This window comes from Dasypus novemcinctus, chromosome 3, assembly GCF_030445035.2.
Source record: "Dasypus novemcinctus isolate mDasNov1 chromosome 3, mDasNov1.1.hap2, whole genome shotgun sequence".
In the NCBI taxonomy this organism is placed as follows: domain Eukaryota; kingdom Metazoa; phylum Chordata; class Mammalia; order Cingulata; family Dasypodidae; genus Dasypus; species Dasypus novemcinctus.
Genome location: NC_080675.1, coordinates 77,391,992 through 77,414,508, shown reverse-complemented (window position 1 = coordinate 77,414,508; position 22,517 = coordinate 77,391,992). Strand labels below are relative to the sequence as shown.

The 22,517-nt window shown below is 36.7% G+C and overlaps 1 protein-coding gene across 12 annotated transcripts in view; it reads left to right on the top strand.

Moving 5' to 3' along the window:
* Positions 1-22,517, top strand: part of MIPOL1 (mirror-image polydactyly 1) — a 377,520-nt gene that overhangs the window by 148,360 nt on the left and 206,643 nt on the right. For all 12 annotated transcript variants that reach the window (XM_004465789.4, XM_071213965.1, XM_012528017.3 and 9 more), the window contains 2 exons: positions 15,113-15,146; positions 15,405-15,575. In XM_004465789.4, the coding sequence (XP_004465846.1) occupies positions 15,113-15,146; positions 15,405-15,575 (205 nt within the window). The remainder of the gene's footprint in view (positions 1-15,112; positions 15,147-15,404; positions 15,576-22,517) is intronic.

The following is a 22,517-nucleotide window of genomic DNA, read 5'->3' as shown; positions in this document are numbered from 1 at the left end:
TATATTTGAATGTGTTAAAAAGGTGGAAATTTTAGGTTGTATATATGTTACTAGAAAATAATTTTTTTTGAAAAAAGCTGTATTAATAAAGATGGTATATACTGGTATAAAGATAAACATAAAGATCAGTGCAACAGAGTAGAAAACCAAGAAATAGAACCACATATCTCTGGTCAACAGATTTGGACAAAATACCAAGTCTATTCAATTGGGGGAAAATAATCCTTTCATCTAATAGTTCTGGAAAATCTAGATATCTTTGTGGCCAAAAGATAGGAAAGATAAAGTTTTCTTAAAGAAACAAAAAAGCGTGAACCACAAATGAAAGTATTATAAGTTGGACTTCATCAACTTTTATTTTTTACAAATAAAAAATTTGTATTGCTAAAAAATCACAGTAAATTGTTTTACATTCTCTTCACAAAGTCCTTTGATGCTCAAATTTTTTTAATTTTGAGGAGTCCCATTTGTCTATTTTTTTTTGTTGCTTGTGCTTTGGATATAAAGTCTCAGAAACTATTGCCTACCACAAAATCTTGAAGATGATTCTCTACATTTTATTCTGTGAGTTTCATATTCCTGGTTCTTATTATTTTTATTTTTTGCCTTTGAGAATAATTTTCTTCTTTTTTTTTAAACCTTTATTTTAAAAGAAGTGTTAGTTTGCATAAATGTTACATTGGAAGTATAGGGGATTCACATATATCCCACCCTCTCCCCTTTCCACACTTTCCCCCACTAACAACATCTTTCATGAGTATGGTACACTTGTTATAATTGATCACATATTGAAGAATTGCTACAAACCATGGTCTATAGTTTACATTATGGTTTACAGTCTACACTGCACAATTTTATAGTTTTGGCAAAATGTATAATGGCCTGTGTCTGTCATTGCGATATCAGGCAAAACCATTCCAGCATCCCCAAAATGCTCATGTTACACCTGTTTTCCCTCTCCCTCCCCTCAGAACCTCTGGTAACTACCGTCTTTATATCTTATGTTACAAGTTCTTCCATTACTAGAATAATAATAATAATAATACATAGTTGTATTCCCTTCTTATGTTTGTTCATTACTTAGTCTTGAGGACTTTGGGATGGAGATGCTTACTCTGTTTCCAATTGAGAGGTTGCTTACTTCCCATGGGGCAGATGAATGAAACTGTTTTGTTTGCAGTTGTACATACTCTCTGTTTTTGGGGGATGGGTATTGTCCATCATCATCCTTTAGTTAGTTGTCCTGGGTGAGTCTGCTGAACTGGAGAGTAGGTATCGACTACAACCCTGGTGAGATTCAGGGTTCAACTGGCTTATGAACAGCTGGAAAATTTAAGTCTTTGGGACATATATTTAACAGGTATAATGCTAATTATAGGTTTAGATAATCATGTGGGAAAATTATATTTATGTGTTTGATCCATTTTGAGTTAATTTTTATATTTGGTGTGAGATAGGGGTCTTCTTTCAATCTTTCACATATGGACATCCAGTTCTCCCATCATTTGTTGATGAGATTTGGCAGCCCTGTCAAAAATCAATTGATCAGGGAAGCGGCTGTGACTCAATTAGTTGAGCTCCTGTCTACCTTTTGGGAGGCCCTGGGTTCACGTCCCGGGCCCTCCTTGTGAAGGCAGGCTCGCCCGGGCGCCACGGAGTGCTACCGACCCACCAGCACCATGGAGAGCCAACTCAGCAAGGTGATGCAACAAAAAGGGAGACAAGCAAAAAAGCAAAAAAAAAAAAAAAACACAGAAGAGCATGCAGCAAATGGACACAGAGAGCAGACAACAAGCAAACCGCAAGGGAGCTAGGGAAATAATAAATAAATACAGACACAGAAGAACGCACAGCAAATGGACACAGAGAGCAGACAGCAAGGAAAAAAAAAAAGCCACATAGGGGGGTGGAGGACTAAAAAGAAATCAATTGACCATAGATGGTGAAGGTCTATTTCTGAATTCCCAATTTTATTCCATTGGTCAATAGATCTATTCTTATGCTGGCACAATGCTGTTTTGACCACTGTAGCTTTGTAATAGTCTTTAAAGATAGGAAGTATGATTCTTCCAAATTCTTCTTTTTCAAAATTTTTTTGGTATTTGGGACCCTTAGCCTTCCAAATCCATTTGATAATTGGCTTTACACTTCTGCAAAGTAAGCTGTTGGAATTTTGGTTGGGATTGTGTTTAATCTGTAAATCAATTTGGGTAGAATTGACATGTTAGTGATATTTAGTCTTCGTACCCATGAACACAGAATGTCCTTTCATTTATTTAGGTCTTCTTTGATTTCTTTTAGGAATGTTTTGTTGTTTGCTGAATACAAGTCCTTTCTTCTCTGGTTAGATTTATTCTTTGATATGTGATTCTTTTAGTTGCTATTGTAAATTGAACTTTTTTCTTGATTTCTTCTTCATGTTGCTTATTTCTAGAGTATAGAAACACTGCAGATTTTTATGTGTTAATCTTGTATCCACCCAATTTGCTGAATTTGTTTATTAGCTCTAGTAACTTTGTTGTAGATTTCTCAGATCTTTCTATACATAGGATCATGTCATCTGCAAATAGGTAAAATTTTACTTATTCCTTTCAAATTTCAGAGGCCTTTTATTTCTTTTTTTGCCTAACTGCTCTAGCTAGTGCTTCTAGCAGTGTCAAATAACAGTCATGACAGTGGGCATCCTTATCTTGTTCCACATCTTAGGGGGAAAGCTTTCAGTCTTTCACCATTGAGTATGTTGTTAGCTGTGGACTTTTCGTATATGCCGTTTATCCTGTTAAGGAAGTGTTTCCTTCTATTCCTGTTTTTCTAAAAATTTTTTGTCAAGAAAGGACGCTGTATTTTGTCAAATGCCTTTTCTGTGTCAATAGAGATAATCATGTACCTTTTCCCTTTTGTTTTGTTAGTTTGGTTCATACGTTAATTCATTTTCTTGTGTTGAGCACCCTTGCATACCTGGAATAAAACCGATGTGATCTTGGTGAGTAATTCTTTAAATATGCTATTTAAGATTCACTTTGCAAATATTTAGTTGAGGATGGGAGAAAATATTTGGAAACCACATATTCAATAAGGGTTTAATATCCAGAATATATAAAGAAATCCTACAACTCAACAATAAAAAAGGCAACCCCATTGAAAAGTAGTACACTTTAAAAAAAGTGCTATCAGCAATCATAACAAATGTTGCACACCAGTGCAAGGTGTTGTGATGGGGTGTGCAAATCCTATATTTTATATGCGATTGTTTTATAAACTTATAATGTCCCTAATAAAAAAATATTAAAGAAAATGAGAAGGGAAAACACAGACTGAGAGAAAACAGTTGCAATACATATATCTCACAAAGGACTTGTATCCAAAAAATGTAAAGAAACTTACAACTCAATAGTAAGAAGACAAAGAAGCCAATTTAAAAAAAAAAAAGTTTTCAGCTGGTATTTCACGCCAAGAAAATGTGAATGGCTACTAAACACATGAAAAGTTGCTCAACATGATTAGTTAGAAGGAAAATGCAAATAAAGCACTTAATGATATCTAACCAAGTCTGTAAAGGACATGTATACAAGAAAGTACAAAACATTGCTAAAGGAATTCAAAGAAGGCCTAAATAAATGGTAGGTCATTCTGTTTTCATAGATTGTGCTACTAAATATCATCAAGATGTCAGTCTTACCCAAAGCAATTTATAGATTCCACTCAATCTCAGTCAAAATCCCAACAACTTTCTTTGCAGAAATGGAAAAGCCAATCATCAAATTTATATGGAAAAGTAAAGGACCTTTAGTAGCTAAAGCCATCTTGAAAAAGAATGAATTTGGGAGACTCACACTAATAACTGATTTTAAAACTTATTACAAAGCCCAGTAATAAAAAACAACATAAAACTGCCACAAGGACTTACAGACCAGTGGAATCAGATTGAGAGCTCAGAAATCAACCTTCACATTTATGGCCAATTGATTTTTGACAAGATGGCAAACCCCCTCAATTGGGAAAGAATAGTCTCTTCAGTAAATGGTGCTGGGAGAACTGAATGTCTGTTTGGAAAATAAGGATGATCCCTGTCTCACACTTTATACAAAAATAAACTCAAAATGGATCAAAGACCTAAATATAAGAGCCAGAACTAACAAACTTCTTAAAGAAAACATATATATATATATATGGTAACATAATAATGATCTTAAAAATCCTTGGAACTACATCACACAATGAACCCTGGGTTAAGCCATAGACTATAGTTAATAATACAATTATAAAAAATGTGCTTTTATCACTCATAACAAGTGTTCCTTACCAATACAACATGTTAATAATAGGGTAGTATATGGGAATCATGTATTTTATACATGATTTCCTTGTAAACCCACAACTTCTCTAATAATGAAAAAAAAAACTTAATGAGATACTACTTCACACTTAATAGTAAGGTCAAAATTTTAAAAACTCAATCTCCAGCATTAGTAACAATGTGGAGCTACTGGTACTCTCATACTAGATGAAGTAGACGTTGTTCCAACTACTTTGGAAAACAGTTTGGCAATGTCTTATAAAAGTAAATAAATACTTACACAGCCAGGCAATTCTACCCAAAAGAAAACATACCCACTTCATTTCTTGAATACAAATATTTAAACTAGCTTTTTTCACAATGTTATGAACTAGAAACAACCCAAATGTCCATCATCAGGTGAATGGATAAACATATTTGGATATATCCATTTAATGGAATACTACTCAGCAATAAAAAGGAATAAACTACCAATGCAAGCAGCAACATAGATGGATCTTAAAAGCATGTTGAGAGCAATAAGTCAGACATAAAAGAGTGCATATGCTATAAATTCTACTTATGTGCAGTTCCAGGAATGGGAAAACTAAGCTGTCATGACAGAAAGCAGAAAGCAGTGGCTGTCTGGGGCCAGGGGTATTGGTATGCAGGAGATTGACTTCAAAGGGGTATGGATACTTTTCAAGGTTGAGGAAATTGTTCTATATGTTGATTGTGGTGGTATTTATATGGGTGAATAAAGGTCACTGAATTATATAATTAATATATCTTCATTTTATTTTGTGTAGTTTTTTTTTGATAAAGTTTATTTTCTATTAATTTTTTTTAAAAGAGTACACACTATCAACATGACTTAGTACCAGTGATTTTAACCAGGAACTGTTTGCCAGGTTTCTTCATCATAAAGTTACTTCCCCCAATTCCCTTTCCATACTCTACTCTTTGGAAACAAATCACTAGGAGCAACCCATACTCAAAGGTGGTGGGAGCGTCACGGTAAGTTTTATCTCCTGAAGAAGAGAATATCTACATAAATTCTTTGAAATTTTTTTGAACATGAGATTTATCTCTTTTTCCCCATTTACTATTTTTATTCAATTTTTTAGTTATTTCAGTGTGGACTTGTAGATATTTATTTTATACTTTGGATTAGTACTGTATTATTAATTTTGTTGCTCAGATTATTCCAGTTTTTTGAGTGCTCCTGCAGATGGGCTCCTATATTTCTTTGACATATCTCCATCTTTTTAAGTTTTGGCACTGTCTTTCTCTTTGGCATTGCAAGATACTCCAAGGTCTTCCTGTATTTTCCATGCCACACCCTTGTAGCCATTTCTACAAGGAGATCTGATTCCCTTTATTTTTAAGACCTATTTATTTATTTATGTAATTATTTAGTTATTTTTCTACCCCCCCCACCCCCACCCTGTTTTCTGTCTGCTCTCTCTGTTCATTTGCTGTGTCTGCTTGTCTTCTCTTTAGGCAGCACAAGGAACTGATGCTGGGATCTTCCAGAGTGGAAGAAAGATGCTCAATCTTTTATGCCACCTCAGCTCCCTGGTCTGCTGTGTCTCTTATTGTCTCTCCTCTGTGTTTCCTTTTGTTGCATCATCTTGCTATGCTAGCTACCTGCTCAGGCCAGCACTCCTGTGTGGGCCAGCTCTCTGCGTGGGCCACTCTGCATGGGCCAGTTTGCCTTCACCAGGAGGACCCAGAATTTGAACTCTGGACCTCTGATATGGTAGACAGGAGCCCAATTGCTTGAGCCACATCCGCTTTCCCTGATTACTTTTATTAGAGAACTGGGAGTCCTCGTTCTTGGGGTGTAACTAATTCTAGGCCCTCTGAGTGGACAGAGCTAGGAAATATATGCATATGCTAGCTGAAACATACACACATATCTATAATTATTTGTGTTTCTATCCACCCATTTCTGTATTAAGCTAAACATGAGTTAATTCTGTCTCCAACTGTAATCTAGTACTACATCATTTATTCTAGCCTTCCCCACTTTGCATATCTGTAACTTCCATTTCCAAAAGTGGGAAACCTGCCTTCCACCAGCCACCCTCTATTTACTTATTTATTCAACTCCATTATACATGTACACCTCTTTCAAAATCATTAAGCCTTACTCCTGTGAACAAGTTTACCAATTAAAGCACACTTTTTATTTTCAGTCCCTTTTAGTCTTTAGTCCTCGTTTCCAACCAATACACCAATTCCAAAGTTACTTAGTTGGGGTTCCTCCTTAAGCAAGGCTATGCCAAATATTTTTAATAAAGTTATGTTCCTTTGTCACAATCTGCATTTTATCCTGGGATCCCTGGACCTCTGGGTTAATTTTATTTGCATTCTTTAAGGTTCTCTCTTCATACTGTAAAGTTCTGGGTTTTAACAAATGCATAATGATATATGAAGAGTAGTACAGTACTTTCACAATCTCCTGGGGAAGATAGTAGCTCAAGTGGTTGAGTGCTTGCTTCCCATGTATGAGGTCCCAGGTTTGATCCCTGGTACCTCACCAAAACAAAACAAACACACAAGAATAACTCAGGGGAGCTGGTGTAGCTCAGTGGTTGAGTGCCAGCTTCCTACATATGAGATCCCAGATTTAATCCCTGGCCCCAGTACCTAAAAAAAAAACCCAAAAACTAAAACAAAAAAATACCTCCTTGTGCTTCCTCAAGTCAAATACTCCCTCCTTCCCAAACCCCTGGCAACCACTGATTTGTTTTCTGTTCCTATTGTTTTGCTTTTTTAGAATGTCATATAAATGAAATTGGACAATATATAGCCATTTGAGTCTGGCTTCTTTCAGTTAGCAAAATGTGTCCATGTTTTGCCTGAATTAATAGCCTGTGCCTTTTTATCACTGAATATTTGATTACAAGAATGTACCACAGTTTATTCATTAAATTACACAAGGGATTTCTTGGTTGCTTCCAGTTTCAGTGAAATTGCTGTAAGCATTTTTATGCAGGTTTTTATGTGGACATATGTATTCAGATCAGTTGTGTAAACCTAGTAGTATGACTGCTAGCTTCTATGTTAATGTCTGTATTAACTTTATAAGAAACTGCCAAACTCTTCCAAAGTAGCTGTGCCATTGTGCATTCTCACCTGCAGTGAATCAGAGGTACTATTGCTCTGCATCCTTGCCACCATTTGGAATGTTGTTTGTGGATGTATTTTTTGCCATTCTAATAGATTTGTATAAGTATTGCATTATCTTATTTTGCCTTTCCTTAATGACAAATGATATTGAGCACCTTTTTGTATGTTTATTTGCCATCTCTAAAGTTTTTCTTTGTTTTGTCAATTTTATCAAATTGGTTTTGTATTTTTAGGTTTGAGTTTTAAGGTTTATATGTATATAATCTGAGTACAAGCCTTTCTGAGAAATGCGGTTTGCAAATATTTTCTTCCAGTCCATTTATTTTCATTCTCTTAACAGTGTATTTGGCAGAAAAAAAGTTTTTACTTTTGGTAAAGCCCAATTATCAATTTTTTCATTCATAGATTATGCTTTCGGTATTAAATCTAAAAACTCATTGCCAAATCCAAGGTTTGGGTTTTCCCTCTCCTAAGTTTTCTTCTAGAAGTTATAAGTTTTGTGTTTTCCATTTAGTTCTGTGATCGATTTTGACTTAAATTTTGCATAAGGTGTGAGGTATGTGTGGAGGTTCATTGTTTTTTTTTCCTTAATGAACATTCTGTTGTTCTAACACAATTGAACAGGATGTTATTTTTTAATTGAATTACTTTTATACATTTGTCAAAAATTAGTGGGCTAGGGGAAAAGATATAGCTCAATGGTAGACCACATATGAGGTCCTGACTTCAATCCCCGGTGCCTCCTTAAAAAAAAGAATAGTTGGCTATCTTTGGGTCAAATTCTGGGCTCTCTGTTCTATATCTTTCATCTATATATCTTTTCTTCCAACAATACCATACAGCCTTGATTACTGAAGCTTTATGTAAGTCTTAAAATCAGATGTTGTCAGTCCTCCAACTTTGCTCTTCTTTTACAGAATTGCTTTTGCCATTCTTGCCCCTTTGCCATTCCATATACCTTTTAGAATTCATCTGTTTATATCTGCAAAAGTTCTTGTTGACATCAAAAGTTTTAAACATTCTTTTCTTCAAAGTAGGTGCCTTGTTACTTATTTCAGTAATCTAATCATTATAATATTAGAACTCTAGAAATTTGCAAGTCCTATTCACTTTATCAGCTGCTGAACGGTTTGGTATTATTTTTACATCTAATTTATGGTGATAAATTCTGTTATCTAGATTTCACCAAGTTTATTCATGACATTTAGTTCTAGATGAATTTTGACATTGTTCATAAATCAAAATCACCCCTGAATGATAACAGTCAGTCTTTCATACAATTCACAACCTTTTTGTGGTAGGTGATATTAGGGATTTGTAGGTTAGAAAGCTTAGAGCAGTTAACTGCTTACCAAAGACTCCTAAATTCCATTAATTGCTCTTTGTCACGTTTTTCTACCTCAGATTTACACAAGCCTGTGCACAATGGTACTAATATATTCATCCTTGAGACTTGATCCTCCTTAATCCTCAGTCTTGATCAGTGGCACAATTACCTACCCACATATCGAAGCCAAAACTTCTTTTTAGAAACCATGTTAAATTGGTCTCTTAGTTTTGTTCCTTCTGTCTCTTCAACGGAAAGTCCTGAGTCAAGCCTATCCTTCTCTAACTTTTGTCAGAGCCTTTTGGATTTCGTTCTTTGTAGCATTAATATTAAGGGAGAAATTGGAAAGGAGGAAAAGGGAAATGACTACTCTTTTTAACTAATTAATCCATTCAGCAAATATTAAATGTATAGTCTGTGTCAAGCACACTGAAACTTGCTGGGGACATAGCCTTAATGTCCCTGTTTAGTTAGAAAGATTGACATTAAGTAAATAATTGAATAAATATTTAAAATATTTATTGATGACTATTATTGATTCCTAGGAACAATTTATAAAAAGTTTCCTAATATATCATATTTTTTGGGATTCAGGTGAGGGTCAGGAAAAGTTCCATATACAATGCAAAAATAACAAAAAAAGAAGTGTATGTCAGTATAGTTTTAAACGGTACTGTGCAGCATCCTTTTTCCTTCTCATCTGAGTCTATAGGTTCTGAACCTTCAAGTGTGCATTTTAGAATAAATTCTAAATGTAGAACTGATTCATAATTAAGGTTGCATGATTGAAAGGCATATTTTGAAGTGTTCAGTATAAAATGAAATTATATTATTTCAAATCTCCTTTTGCTCTTAATTCCCTATTTCTTGCCTCCTATAATATTCAAATGCCTTCCATCTTTTTTGTCATCTTCGCTACTTTTGATCCACTTTGTGACTCTCTTATAATGTCTTTTATCTGCCTTGCCTTACTTCCCTTTAATCTTTAGTGCACTTTTCCCCTTTTTTCCCCTTCTTTTGTCCTCTATCCACAACTATAAAAAAAGTAGAAATAATTCAAGTTAAAATGACTATATACGCATACTAATATACAAGTTGTGTAGTATATTACAGATTTTGAGTGCTTTATAATCTTTTTTCATTCTCTTTGTGTTGTTGATATTTTTCTTTTTAACATATAAAGGTTAACAGATAAGAGAGATAAAAAGCAAACAATATGGAATTTTCTGATTAGTAGATCACTAGTTCTTTTTATGATTTCAGGTTTAAGTTTTGCTTCCTACCTCTGAACAAGGTAAATGACTATAGGTTCAGGAAGGGAAAAGCTGATATTGACTGATTTAGGGATAAATCAAGAAATGTGACATTTCATGCATGGCTGTTTTCTCTTAGAGTGCAAGCCTGTCAGTCAGAATTTGCACTGTATAGGAAATCAATTGAAACTTGAGCCCATGGACATTTACATCAGCAAAATTCTTACTAATTATCTTGACTATGTCACTTTAGAATTGTGTAGGCATATTTTAGAGTTGAAGAAAGGTTTAAAGTCTTCTCTATAACTGTAAACTTCATATTAATGAGATATAATTTAAAGTTTGTCAGCCACATTTCATATAATTATTTTAAGTCTTTATTTAAACCAATATAAAACATTATGGTTTACATGCTTTAGTATCTCCATAAAGTCATTTCATATAGAAAGTTAAGTGTTTTGTATACTGTTTTAAATTGTCTTATTTAAAGTATGTTTTTTTAAAATTTTAGGTTGTCTTATATGATAGAATTGTTGTAGGCCTGCATTTAATTTTTTGGAAACCACTGTTTTTGAATTTTAATCTTTAACTAGATATTTGTGCTCTCCTGCCCCGCCAGCGGGTGTACGGAGACCACGAGGACAACAGGGTACCCGAGAGAGGGAGTGGGCAGATGGCGGGGAAGAACCACTCAGAGCCGCACCATGGTGTGTCATCTTCTTCCGTTTATTCTTTTTGTACAGACCAAGCTTATATAGCATCTTAAGCATTCGTGTTGCAAGAGGATTGGTCAGGGCTGGAACAAGACCTTATATGGCTTGGAAAGTGTTCCGGGGGAAAAAGGGGCGGGGAGAGGGCAGGAAGCAGGGGGAAACAGTGCTGAATCATGCCGCCCGCCATTTTTTCTACTGATGTGGGGCGGTCCGCAAAATGGCGGGCACGCCCCCAACAGATATTGAATGATCCAGTTCAGAAAAATAAATATACTGCATTGGTACTTACAGTGTATTAATGTTAAAGATCTAAATTCCTATACTCTATATCAGGAGTTGGCAAACTAAGGATCTGTGGTGCAAATTTAGCCTGCCACCTATTTTTGTAAATAAAGTTTTTTAAAACTTGGCTACACCCTATCATTTACATATTATCTTTGGATACCTTTGTGCAATAAGGGCCAAGTTGAACAATTGTGCAATAAGGGCCAAATGTATGTTATATGACCCTTTATAAGAAAAGTTTGCTGACCTCTGCTCTCTATAATATAGTTGAGACTAAATTAGGAAGTAGTCGATCTTTGATATGTGACAAATGCTTCCTGAGACTTGTATTTTTTTTATTTTTTATTTTTTTAAAGATTTATTTTTTATTAATTTTTCTCCCTTCCCGCACCCCCCCCCACCCAAGTTGTCTGCTCTCTGTGTCCATTCACTGTGTGTTCTTCTGTGACCACTTCTATCCTTATCAGCGGCACAGGGAATCTGTGTTTCTTTTTGTTGCGTCATCTTGTTGTGTCAGCTCTCCGTGTGTGCGGCACCATTCTTGGGCAGGCTGCACTTTCTTTCACGCTGGGTGGTTCTCCTTACGGGGCGCACTCCTTGCACGTGGGGCTCCCCAGCGTGGGGGACACCCCTACATGGCAGGGCACTCCTTGCATGCATCAGCACTGTGCATGGGCCAGCTCCACATGGGTCAAGGAGGCCCAGGGTTTGAATTGCAGACCTTCCATGTGGTGGTAGGTGGACGCCCTATCCATTGGGCCAAGTCTGCTTACCCTGAGACTTTTAAAGAAATACATATAGAGAAATGGATCAGATCTTTCTTTTTCCAGATTCATGTTTCTATTGAAAGTTACTTGTTTCCTATGTAAATTTTCAAATCACAAATTAACCTTTTTTTAAAATTTTCTGTAAATTTTTCTCTTGGTGGTCATTTATCACTATATCTACAGCAACTGTAGACAAAAATAATAAAATGAGGCTGGATTCCAAATGCTAACTGGTTCACTTGGCTCACCTCTGGCCTCCATGCTAGACCTAGAACATTAGCCTGACCAAAACATGATTCAAATTCATGCATCAGAAAAATGATAAATAACCATATAAAATGGACCTTTAGAAACAATCACATGAATTATTTAAAGTCTGAATTCTAAATTCATATGCCAAGGATATACTCTATTTCTTTTTTTAACTTAGCTAACGTATGAGTGGCTCTTCATAAGAAAATTTTATTTTGAGGTGTTTTTTTTTTTTTAATTTTAGTTGTTAGCCTAGAGTGTTAACTTTTGACTGAATATCAGACAGGTGTTCATTTAAAGCATTAAACTTTTTACATGCTGCTCTTTAAAGTAATAATGCTTCATACTGTAGTGCTTGAAGATAAGTTATAAATATTCCATAGAAATTCCATATACTTTTTGTTGTTTTGATTATTTGGCATATGCAAATTAGGTAGCCTACTTACACTGTTTTCCTTGTGTAATTCTTTGAAACTGAAAATAGAATTACTAACCTAGAGAACTAAATATAATTTCTTTTGCAAAGATTCCCAGGAATCTACCAATCTTAATATTTAATTATCATGTATTTGATCACATTTTAAATAATGAAGTTTGACAAAATGGTTGTGAAACTAATACAAATTAAAATTGAATTTTATTTCGAAATTGCCTGAACCAGCAGTTTTAGTCTAACTTCATCTAAAATGACCATTAAGATAAATACTCCTTACTACATATGGTTTCCTTAAAAATCCTATTTAACCACCAATAACTGATGGAAAAATGTTATTGGTGTTCTTTTAAATAATTTTAAATACTTTTAAATAGTTTTACTCCAAATCTCAAAATGTTTAAGAATTTCATTATCATATGCGTCTCTGGTATGTTCTCTGAGTAAAGTAGAAGTGGTTATTTTCACAGTTCCTTTGGTATAAGCCTTTATGAAGCAGGATCTTTGAATCTTGTTAAGTTATTTTGGGAGAAAATGATAAAAGGTAAAGATTTATGCCTTTATTGAAGTGACAATCCAAGGGGACATTAGTTGTTTGATACACATTAAATATATATGGGAAGCAAATTTGGCCCAACAGATAGGGAGTACACCTACCACATGGGAGGTGCAAGGTTCAAACCCATCACACTCCTGACCCATGTGATGAACTGGCCCATGCGCAGTGCTGATGTGTGCGAAGAGTGCCGTGCCACACAGGAGTGTCCCCCGTGTGGGGCAGTGCGCCCCATAAGAAGATCCGCTCAGCGCGAAAAAAGTACAGCCTACCCAGGAATGGTGCTGCACACATGGAGAGCTGACGCAGCAAGATGACGGAACAAAAATGAGACACAGATTCCAGGTGCCTGAGAAGAATACAAGCAGACACAGAAAAACACACAGCGGATGGACACAGAAAGCAGACAACTGAGGGCGGGGAAGGGGAGAGAAATAAATCTTAAAAAAAAAAATATATATATATATATATATATATATATGATTTAAAAGTTCTATGCCCTGCTATTAATTTTTACCATTTAAGATGTATGGAAGAGTTGTTTGATATGATTTTTTTTTTTTTTGCCTGTTTAAATAGCATGTTCTAAAATTTATGCTTTCTCTCCGTTAGTGTAGTGATGTCATTTAATTGTATAGGTTGGAATAATTTTGTAATGTATTTATTGAAGGCCTTTGATTATCTTCCTAGTATTGTTTTTTTTTTTTGGTCATAGATGTTAAATCATAGCAGCACAGAAATGTAAGAGAGAGAGAGGAAGGAAGGAAGAGAGAGAGGGAGGGAGAGAATGGAAGGAGGAAATGGGAAAAACAGGAACATGAGTATCTGCACTTTTTAGTAGAATTTTAAGATCTTTGAGACTAATTCTAGAACATATATCATTCCATTAATACATGTACAGATTTTCTGTTAATTTAATTGTTGCTTAAATTATATTAGAGGCAGCGGACTTGGCCCAGTGGTTAGGGCATCCGCCTACCATATGGGAGGTCCGCGCCTCAAATCCCGGGCCTCCTTGACCTGTGTGGAGCTGGCCCATGCATAGTGCTAATGTGCGCAAGGAGTGCCGTGCCACGCAGGGGTGTCCCCAGCCTAGGGGAGCCCCACGCGCAAGGAGTGTGCCCCATAAGGAGAGCCACCCAGCGTGAAAGAAAGTGCAGTCTGCCCAGGAATGGTGCCGCACACACGGAGAGCTGACACAGCAAGATGACACAACAAAAAGAAAAACAGATTCCCGTGTTGCTGACAACAACAGAAGTGGACAAAGAAGACGCAGCAAATAGACACAGAGAACAGACAGCCTGGGTGGGGGAGGGGAGGGGAGAGAAATAAATAAATAAATACATCTTTTTAAAAAATTTATTTTAGAGATATTTTCTAAGAATAATTTCAGAGTACTTATCATTTAGAGCTCTTTCCTTTACCTCTGGTGTATTCCTTTGACTCATCAACATAAACATTTTGGCAAGTTCTGACTTTTATAAGATAAAATGCATTCATTAGGGAACCAATTTACTTTGTCTTTAAACTGAATAATTATACATATGATATAAAAAAGGAAAACTATACTATTAGTCATTCAAAATCCTGTTCCAGTTTGTTCAGCCTTTCTACATAGGATATTTGTTTTCGCAAGTAGATAGCAGCAAGAGATTTTCTGATCAAATTTTGTGGTGATTATTTGTCATTGCTTTTGAGGGAACATAGTTAAACTTTGTAATAAATATACTTATTTGTGATGATGTGCATAAAAGAGAGGAAATACAGTTTCTGATAAAAATTGAAAGTCCAGGAATAAATATAATGATGAGAATGAGTGCTCCTATCACTGGGGAACTTTCTTCATCTAAGCACATATGAACAGTTGATCCTTGTAGTCATATATACCAGTAAACATTAATAACTTAACAGTCTGAAGTCAGTGCAGAAGATATGGAGCATTATTGAAAGATGGAGTCGAGCAGGTGGCACTTTAATATGTTCAGTGTCATGGTTGACTCTAAAGACTAGTCGAATGAAATTACTTGAGGTTCTAAAGATTTAAAAAGCGAACTCATTTTGCTGCACTGAGGAAATGCTACTGATCAGGCTTTCTGTGTCCCTTTTTTCTAGGCTAGAAAATATTAACCCTGAAGAAAATGACATGGTAAGCCATTCTCTGAGGAGATTTCTTGATGTCAGTCTTATATCTTAGAGGCTTAAGTTCAATTGAGTGGGTTTCAGGAACTAAGATGTGGGAAAAAGAAAAATTGACACACTAATAATGTACATCTTTGCTGCAATATGAAAATTCAATAACTTCACTCAGTCAATTTACAATTCACATGTGCCTATTAATTAAAACCTATATTAAATAAAATATATTAAAACTTCATGTCTGACTAACATATTATGGTGTTGGTAGACATTACAGGAATTACTGAACAGAATAAACAATGCAGACACAGGGATAGCTATTCGGCAGAATGGAGCTGTAATTGTGGATAGAGTCTACAAGACCAAAGAATGTAAAAAGAGAATAACTGCAGAAGAAATGAATGCAGTGATAGAAGAACGGAACGCTGCTTTGTCTCAGGTAACTCTGCATGTATCTGAAAAAGCATATACTCAGATTACTTCTCCCTCCTTTTTTACCATGAAAAAAAAATTACTTTTCCTTAGTAATTCTTAATTCACACTAGTTTTTAGCATGGAATTAATTTCAAAATGATTAGAAATATTAAGGTAATTGTATATTTTATTATACTACTATTTAAATATATTCACCCTAATTTTTAAATAAAACTGTTGTTATAAGTATTTAGTTAATTCTGTGAAGTCATCATTTTTTATGAGACTCATTAGGGTCTTGGTTTTGTGAGGCCTGAGATTATATCTTTAATATTGCTTTATTCCCATTGCCTAATTTTAATGCCCTTTTGTAAACATTGAAAAAGAATCAAATTATTAATGTTTTTTTTTTCTGTCCATTACCTTAACCTTCTTGCTCTAACAAACCTGATTACCTCTCTGAGGATACTGCTTCCACTGCAGTGATCTGAAGTAGGGATTCGTCCACACCAGTTATATCACTAGACTTGTAAGATTGTTTCTCATTAGTCCTTTTAGACCAGGTGTCTAGTTGTCTGCCTAGACACCTTTGGAGGACTATTTTATCTCTTCTCCTTTCTCCTCTGTTATCTAATCCCTTCACCCCAAACAAAAAGAGAACAGGTCCTCACAATTTCATCTACTACCCTACTTGCGTATGTACCCACATACTCTGTCTTCTTTATTTTACTGTGTATGGATCAATGCCCCAACTTTTATTCTAGGGCAATCTCTGTACTTCTGTGCTAATTCGCATCTTTTCATGCCTCCTAAAGATTAACCCTTAACCAGCTCTTCTTCCTGTCTCCTACTTCATGAACTGCTTCCTATTTCTTCATTACTGTCACCATCCAAAATGCTTTACTATCTCCCATGGAGGCTAGATGAAAGTTTTGATAAGTTTTGGTCTACTTCAGGCTCACTCTGTATTTTAGATGAGGCCTCTGGGCTGTCAAACTGAGAAATGAGTATTCCCCAAGCCTCTCTATTCCTGGCAGATCCTGTACTCTAATCTTTGTCCCCTTTGCATTGTAAGACTGTGGAAAAATCCCACTACTCTTTTCAGAGGACTCAGCTTCTTAACCTCCCATCCTGGACAGGTTTGGAATTTGGCAAATGATTTGAGGGGGAAGCTAGGCTCACATCTCCAATTTTGTCATTTAAGCCCTGTAAACTGCCAAAAGTTAGACTAGTTTCTGTCCTCCCACAGGGGCCCTCTTCCTAGGCAAAGCCTGATTTCTCAGCCCCTCGCTCATGTCTAGAATCTGCAAAACTCCCAGAGGAAAATAAGTGACTGTAGATTCTCAAATCTCCTCTCTCCAGTTAACCCCTCTTTAGAATCTTAGGCACTCAAGTAATTGTTGCATCAACAGCCCTCTGATGCCTTTAAAGCAGTGATTTTTGTATTTAATTTGGCTCTTTTTGTTCTTGGCTGTAGTGTTGGTCTGCACAAATGATTCTTTCCTACCTAGAAGTAGAAGCCTATCTTCAGGCTAGAATTGGAAGAGGCACTTGAAATTTTAAAATAATCAATTGTTTCACCGTATTATACCCTACCGAGTATATTCAATTTCAGATCATCCCGTAGATTGCTGAAGAGATAGGCACAGCTGTTTTGTGTGCTTGGAAACAAATATTATAGTATAAACTCAAATATTTGACCTTTTAAATCATTTATTTTCTTAGGTTGCCTAAAAATAAATATATGGAGCATAATTAAATATTGACTGCCACCCATTCCCTCTTCTCTTTGCCCACACTGCCTTTTTGGCATAAAAAGATAAAAGACATCAACATTTGGTAATATTTGCAAGCATGTCTTTATTTATAAATAGATATTATGTACCATGCAGTATGTATATATGGTTATGTTTTATGGAGAAGCAGAAGTAGTTACTTATTTTGATTATTTATATTATATATATTTGTTTCATTTATTTATTGTCTACATTTATTTTGTATCTGTATACTTGGAAAGTCCCTTGACTCAAGTTGTATCCATTTTGGTTTTTATGTAATAATCATTCTATGTTTAAACTTAACTTTTTCTGAATGGTACCTATTTTTAGCTTGATTTTTTTAAAAAACCTTTTTAGAGTTACAGAAAAATTTCAAAAATAGTACAGTACAGAGGGTTCCTTTATACTCTGCACTCATTTCAGTTTTCCTTAACTTTATTGTTTTTTATTACTATGGTATATTTGTCAAAAGTAGCAAACCAATAGTACACGACTATTAACTCATCTCTGGGTTTTACTCAGATTTCACCAGTTTTTCATTAATATTCTTATGTTTCAGGATCCAGTCCAGGGTATCACACTGTACTTAGTTGTCATGTTTTCTCAGTCTTCTCTGGTCTGTGACAATCAGTCTTTTTTTTTTTTCCATGACTTTGACAGTTTCAAGGAGTGCTGGTAGTTCGTAGAATGTTTTTCAATTTGGGATTGTCTGATTTTTTTTTTATTAGACTGAGATTATGAGATTTTTGGAAAGAATACCACAGAGATTTTTATCTTAGTTTTAAAGAATTATTTAGCATTGGATAATTTCTGATTATACTGTGTCTTCTGTAAAATGCCAGAGAGCTGTTGAAAATATTTAAATTCAGTAAGAATTTCATGATTTTGATACATTTGTCATCTTATTTTGCAAATGAATTAAAATCATTTGTATACTTGAACTAATAACCTAGTTAGAATCCTTTTCAGATAAAATTTTATCTTTTTCAGATGAATCTTTATTGAATGAATATTTACTTTTTAATTTTTTATTGATGAATCCTTGTTTATTCTAATTTTTTTCTCATTTCTATCTTAAAATGAGAACTGAAAGACTTAAATTCTTTTACAGGACAAATTTAACATGTTATAATTGGCATTTTTTGGGTCAAAGAATTATCTTTCCAACCAGTGCTTCATTCTTTGTCATTTTATTGGTCTAGGCATGCTCATATATTTTATTGAGATTATAGAAATACCTCAAAATAGAGGATAAAGCTAGGAATGTCCATTCCTTCACTATCTTCCTTTCTTAGGATTTTTCAGTTTATCCTTCTATACAAACATAAAATTTTGAGTTTTAAGTGGAAACATTTTCATAAAGTCATAGCATTTTAAGTTACATAGAACCTTAGAGGCCATTTATTTAAATTATCTGGGAAGCAGTTTTGGCCCAACGGGATAGGGCCTCCGCCTAACTCGTGGGAGGTCCAAGGTTCAAACCCAGGGCTTCCTGACCCATGTGCTGAGCTGGCCCATGCGTGGCACAGGAGTGCTGTGCCACGCAGGGGTGTCCCCCATGTAGGGGAGCCCCACGCATAAAGAGTGCACCCCGTGAGGCCCGCAGTTCAAACCCCAGGCCTCCTTGACCCGTGTGGAGCTGGCCCATGCGCAGTGCTGATGCGCGCAAGGAGTGCCGTGCCACACAGAGGTGTCCCCAGCGAAGGGGAGCCCCACGCGCAAGGAGTGCACCCATAAGGAGAGCCGCCCAGCGCGAAGGAGGGAGCAGCCTGCCGAGGAATGGCGCCGCCCACACTTCCCGTGCCGCTGACGACAACAGAAGCGGACAGAGAAACAAGACACAGCAAAAAGACACAGAAAACAGACAACCAGGGGGAGGGGGGGAATTAAATAAATAAAAATAAATCTTTAAAAAAAAAAAAAAAAAGAGTGCGCCCCGTAAGGAGAGCCAGCCAGGCGAAAAAAGTGCAGCCTGCCAGGAATGGTGCCGCATTCTTGCTGACGCAAGAAGATGACTCAACAACAAAGAGACACAGATTCCGGGTGCCATTGACAAGAATACAGGCGGACACAGAAAAACATGCAGCGAATGGACACAGAGAGCAGACAATTGGGAAGGGGGGAGAGAGAGAAATAAATAAAAAATAAATCTTTAATAAATAAATAATCTACTAAATTGAGCACTCCTATCTATGGCAGTTTTCAATTTAGCCAGACATCCGTCTTTTCTTAATATCTAGCCATTTATATCTAGAGCATTTGGCTGATAAATGATATTGAAGCACATAAATTGAAATATCTGTATTACCAGTAATGTCCTAAGTCAGACAGGCTAGGCTTAGAGCCATTATTGTCTCTAAGGCACACACCAAAAAGGAAAACAAAAATTGGAGCTAGCCAGGATTGGTGGATTTAGCTTTGACAGCTGATTTTATTGGGAGCTACAGTAATCCAGATAACCATTCCTAGGGGTTCTGGCAAAATTAGAATAGCTTTAGGCTACTTTTTATGTCCAAGAACTTGCATAGATTTGAGGAGGGGCTGGCAGCAGGAGGCTTTGGGCCTATTGATACTTGTAGTTGATGATATAGATTTTTTTTGTAGGATCCCAGCTAGAGCCTAGCATATTAGCTGAGTGGTCCAACCCCTGAAACCTGAAATTAGCAAAAGCTAGTTGTGGTTAAAGGGATTTGAAAATGGGCTTTAGCCAAAAGGACTGGGAAGTAGGGAGGGTTGGTAAAATAAAGTATATTCAAAACACCACAGCAAAAGTCTTGTCACAAAGATTTGGGATTCAGCAGGGATGAGGGAAGAAAGTGGTAGTCTGTATGCACATGGATGTTTGGAATCTATTCTAAGCATAAGGCATAATATCTGTGACTATAGCCTAATTTCATCCCTGCCTAGTAATAAGGCTGGGGCTTTGAGTATATTGCCAGGTTTGATCCAATTAGTTCAGGAATGCAAAGCAGAGGTAGCAGGCTAAAAATTTTAGGCAAGGGCAGAAACTACCACTATTTTCTTTTTTTTTAAGTTAAATATCTCAGCATGCTTTAATATAACCTGGCTTCTTCAAAACCTTTTACTTTTATGTCTCCTAGATGTTAGTTTCCTCTTGTTGGTCTGTCAAGGCTGAATGAATATAAGGTGATCATGCATTCTTATTTTATTAGCACAGAATCTTAACTCTCTATTATTCTAAGAAAATGAGTCATTCCCAATATCTAAAATTTATAGGTAACCGAATATCAACCCTTTAAATGTGCACTTCTATTTTTTTTGTTGTTGGTTGTTGAAAATATTGTCAAAACATTTATGTCCCTCCTTTTAAACAGAATAAAATGATCACAGTTTTTTTTGATAATTTAGTGACTTCATTTTTGTCAAATGCCATAAAGATAACAGTGAATCCAGATGTATTCAAAGTCTAGAGTTAACAATATAAAAACCATTGAAGAGAACAAGAAAGATGGTGGCAGAGTAAGAAGCTCCTAGAGTCAGCTCCTGCTACAGGGTAGTTAGTAAACACCCAGAGCTCTATGGAGCTAGCTGAAGTACCTGTTTTGGGGGCTCCAGGAGGCAAGAAGAGCATCCTGCAACATTCTTGAAGGAATGGAAGGAGGAGGCTGCCCATCTGCAGAGAAGACTTGTAAGTAGAGTATGCCACGCCACAGAGGCTGGTGCCCATCCTCCCCTGCAGGCACAAGCCACCTTGGGAGCTGTTTCGCAGCTGGAATTGGATGCTCCACTTCCCAAAAATGGGAGAGGAAGAGATGGTTGGACACCAACTTCAGCTACTGATTAGTATAATTCAGCGTGGTAAAATATAAGCCTGAGAACAGCTAAAGTTTGAGCCTGTCCAAGTCAGAAAGAGGCCGGTAGCCACCATCTTAACTCTGCACCTGGCACGAGGGGAAGCGGGGCAGACTGAAAATCCCAGTGCTGGTGGACACCAGCTTCTCTCCATCCAGATCAGATTGTAGCTCTAGCCTAGTCCCCAATGCCACCTCCAGCAGGGAGGAAACTGTGGGGACCTGCACGAGCCTCTCTGGGGAATTACCAGCCAAGCCACAGAGGCCAGTGATTATCATACTGTGGCGGCACAAGCTGCCCCAGGAGCTGTTCTGTGGCTGGAATTGGAAGCTCCATTTCCCAAAAACAGGGGAGGAGGACATGATTGCCTGCTGATTTCAGCTACTAATTGGTGGACTCAACTGGCTAAGGTATAACCCTGAGAACAGTTGGTGTGTGAAACTGCCGAAGTCAGAAAGAGGCTGGTGGCTGCCATTTTGACTACACGCCCATCCTGAGGGGTAGCCCAGCTGACCGAAAATCACAGTGACCATAGGACCAGTTTCTTTCACTGAGATTGGCTTTCAGCCCTTGACTAGGCTTCAGCCCCACCTCTGGCAGGGAGGAGGGTGAGGAGCCCTGTACCAGCCTATACAGGTAACTGCGGTACATTTGGCTGGCAATGACTGAATAATCGAAAGTCTACAGGGGCAACTGCAGTCATCTAGGACCCACAGTGCATAGATTGCTGCCCACACCTGCAGCTCCATCCCCACCCCAGACAGGGGAGAAAGGGACGAGAAGCTTCATCAGTCTCTCTGGGCAACCACAGTCTAGGCCTGCACGACTTGGGTTATTCCACACAGATGTGATTCTGTCCCTATCCCTGGCAAAGGAGGAAGTTGGGAAAAGCTTCATCGGTCCCTGGGGCAATGAGGGCAATTTGAGCCTCCACAATTTATAGCACAAATTACAACCTTGGCTTCTCCTGTTCAGCCAGCAAGGGAGAAAGGGCAGGAAGCCTTAAACTAGGAGAAAAAGTACACCCAGAATAAGTACTCTAGTAATCCAGATGCCAAGACACCAACAAAAAATTACAGTTCATACCAAAAAACAGGAAACTATGGCCCAGTTAAAGGAACAAGATAAGCCTCCAGATGACGTAAAGGAGTTGAGACAACTAATCATAGATGTTCAAACATCTTAATAAAATTGAATGAGATAGCTAAAGAGATTAAGGATATTAAGAAGACACTGGATGAACACAAAGAATTTGAAAGCATACATAGAAAAATAGCAGATCTTATGGGAATGAAAGGTACAATCAATGAAATTAAAAAAACATTGGAATCATTTAATAGCAGATTCGAAGAAGCAGAAGAAAGGATTGCTGAGCT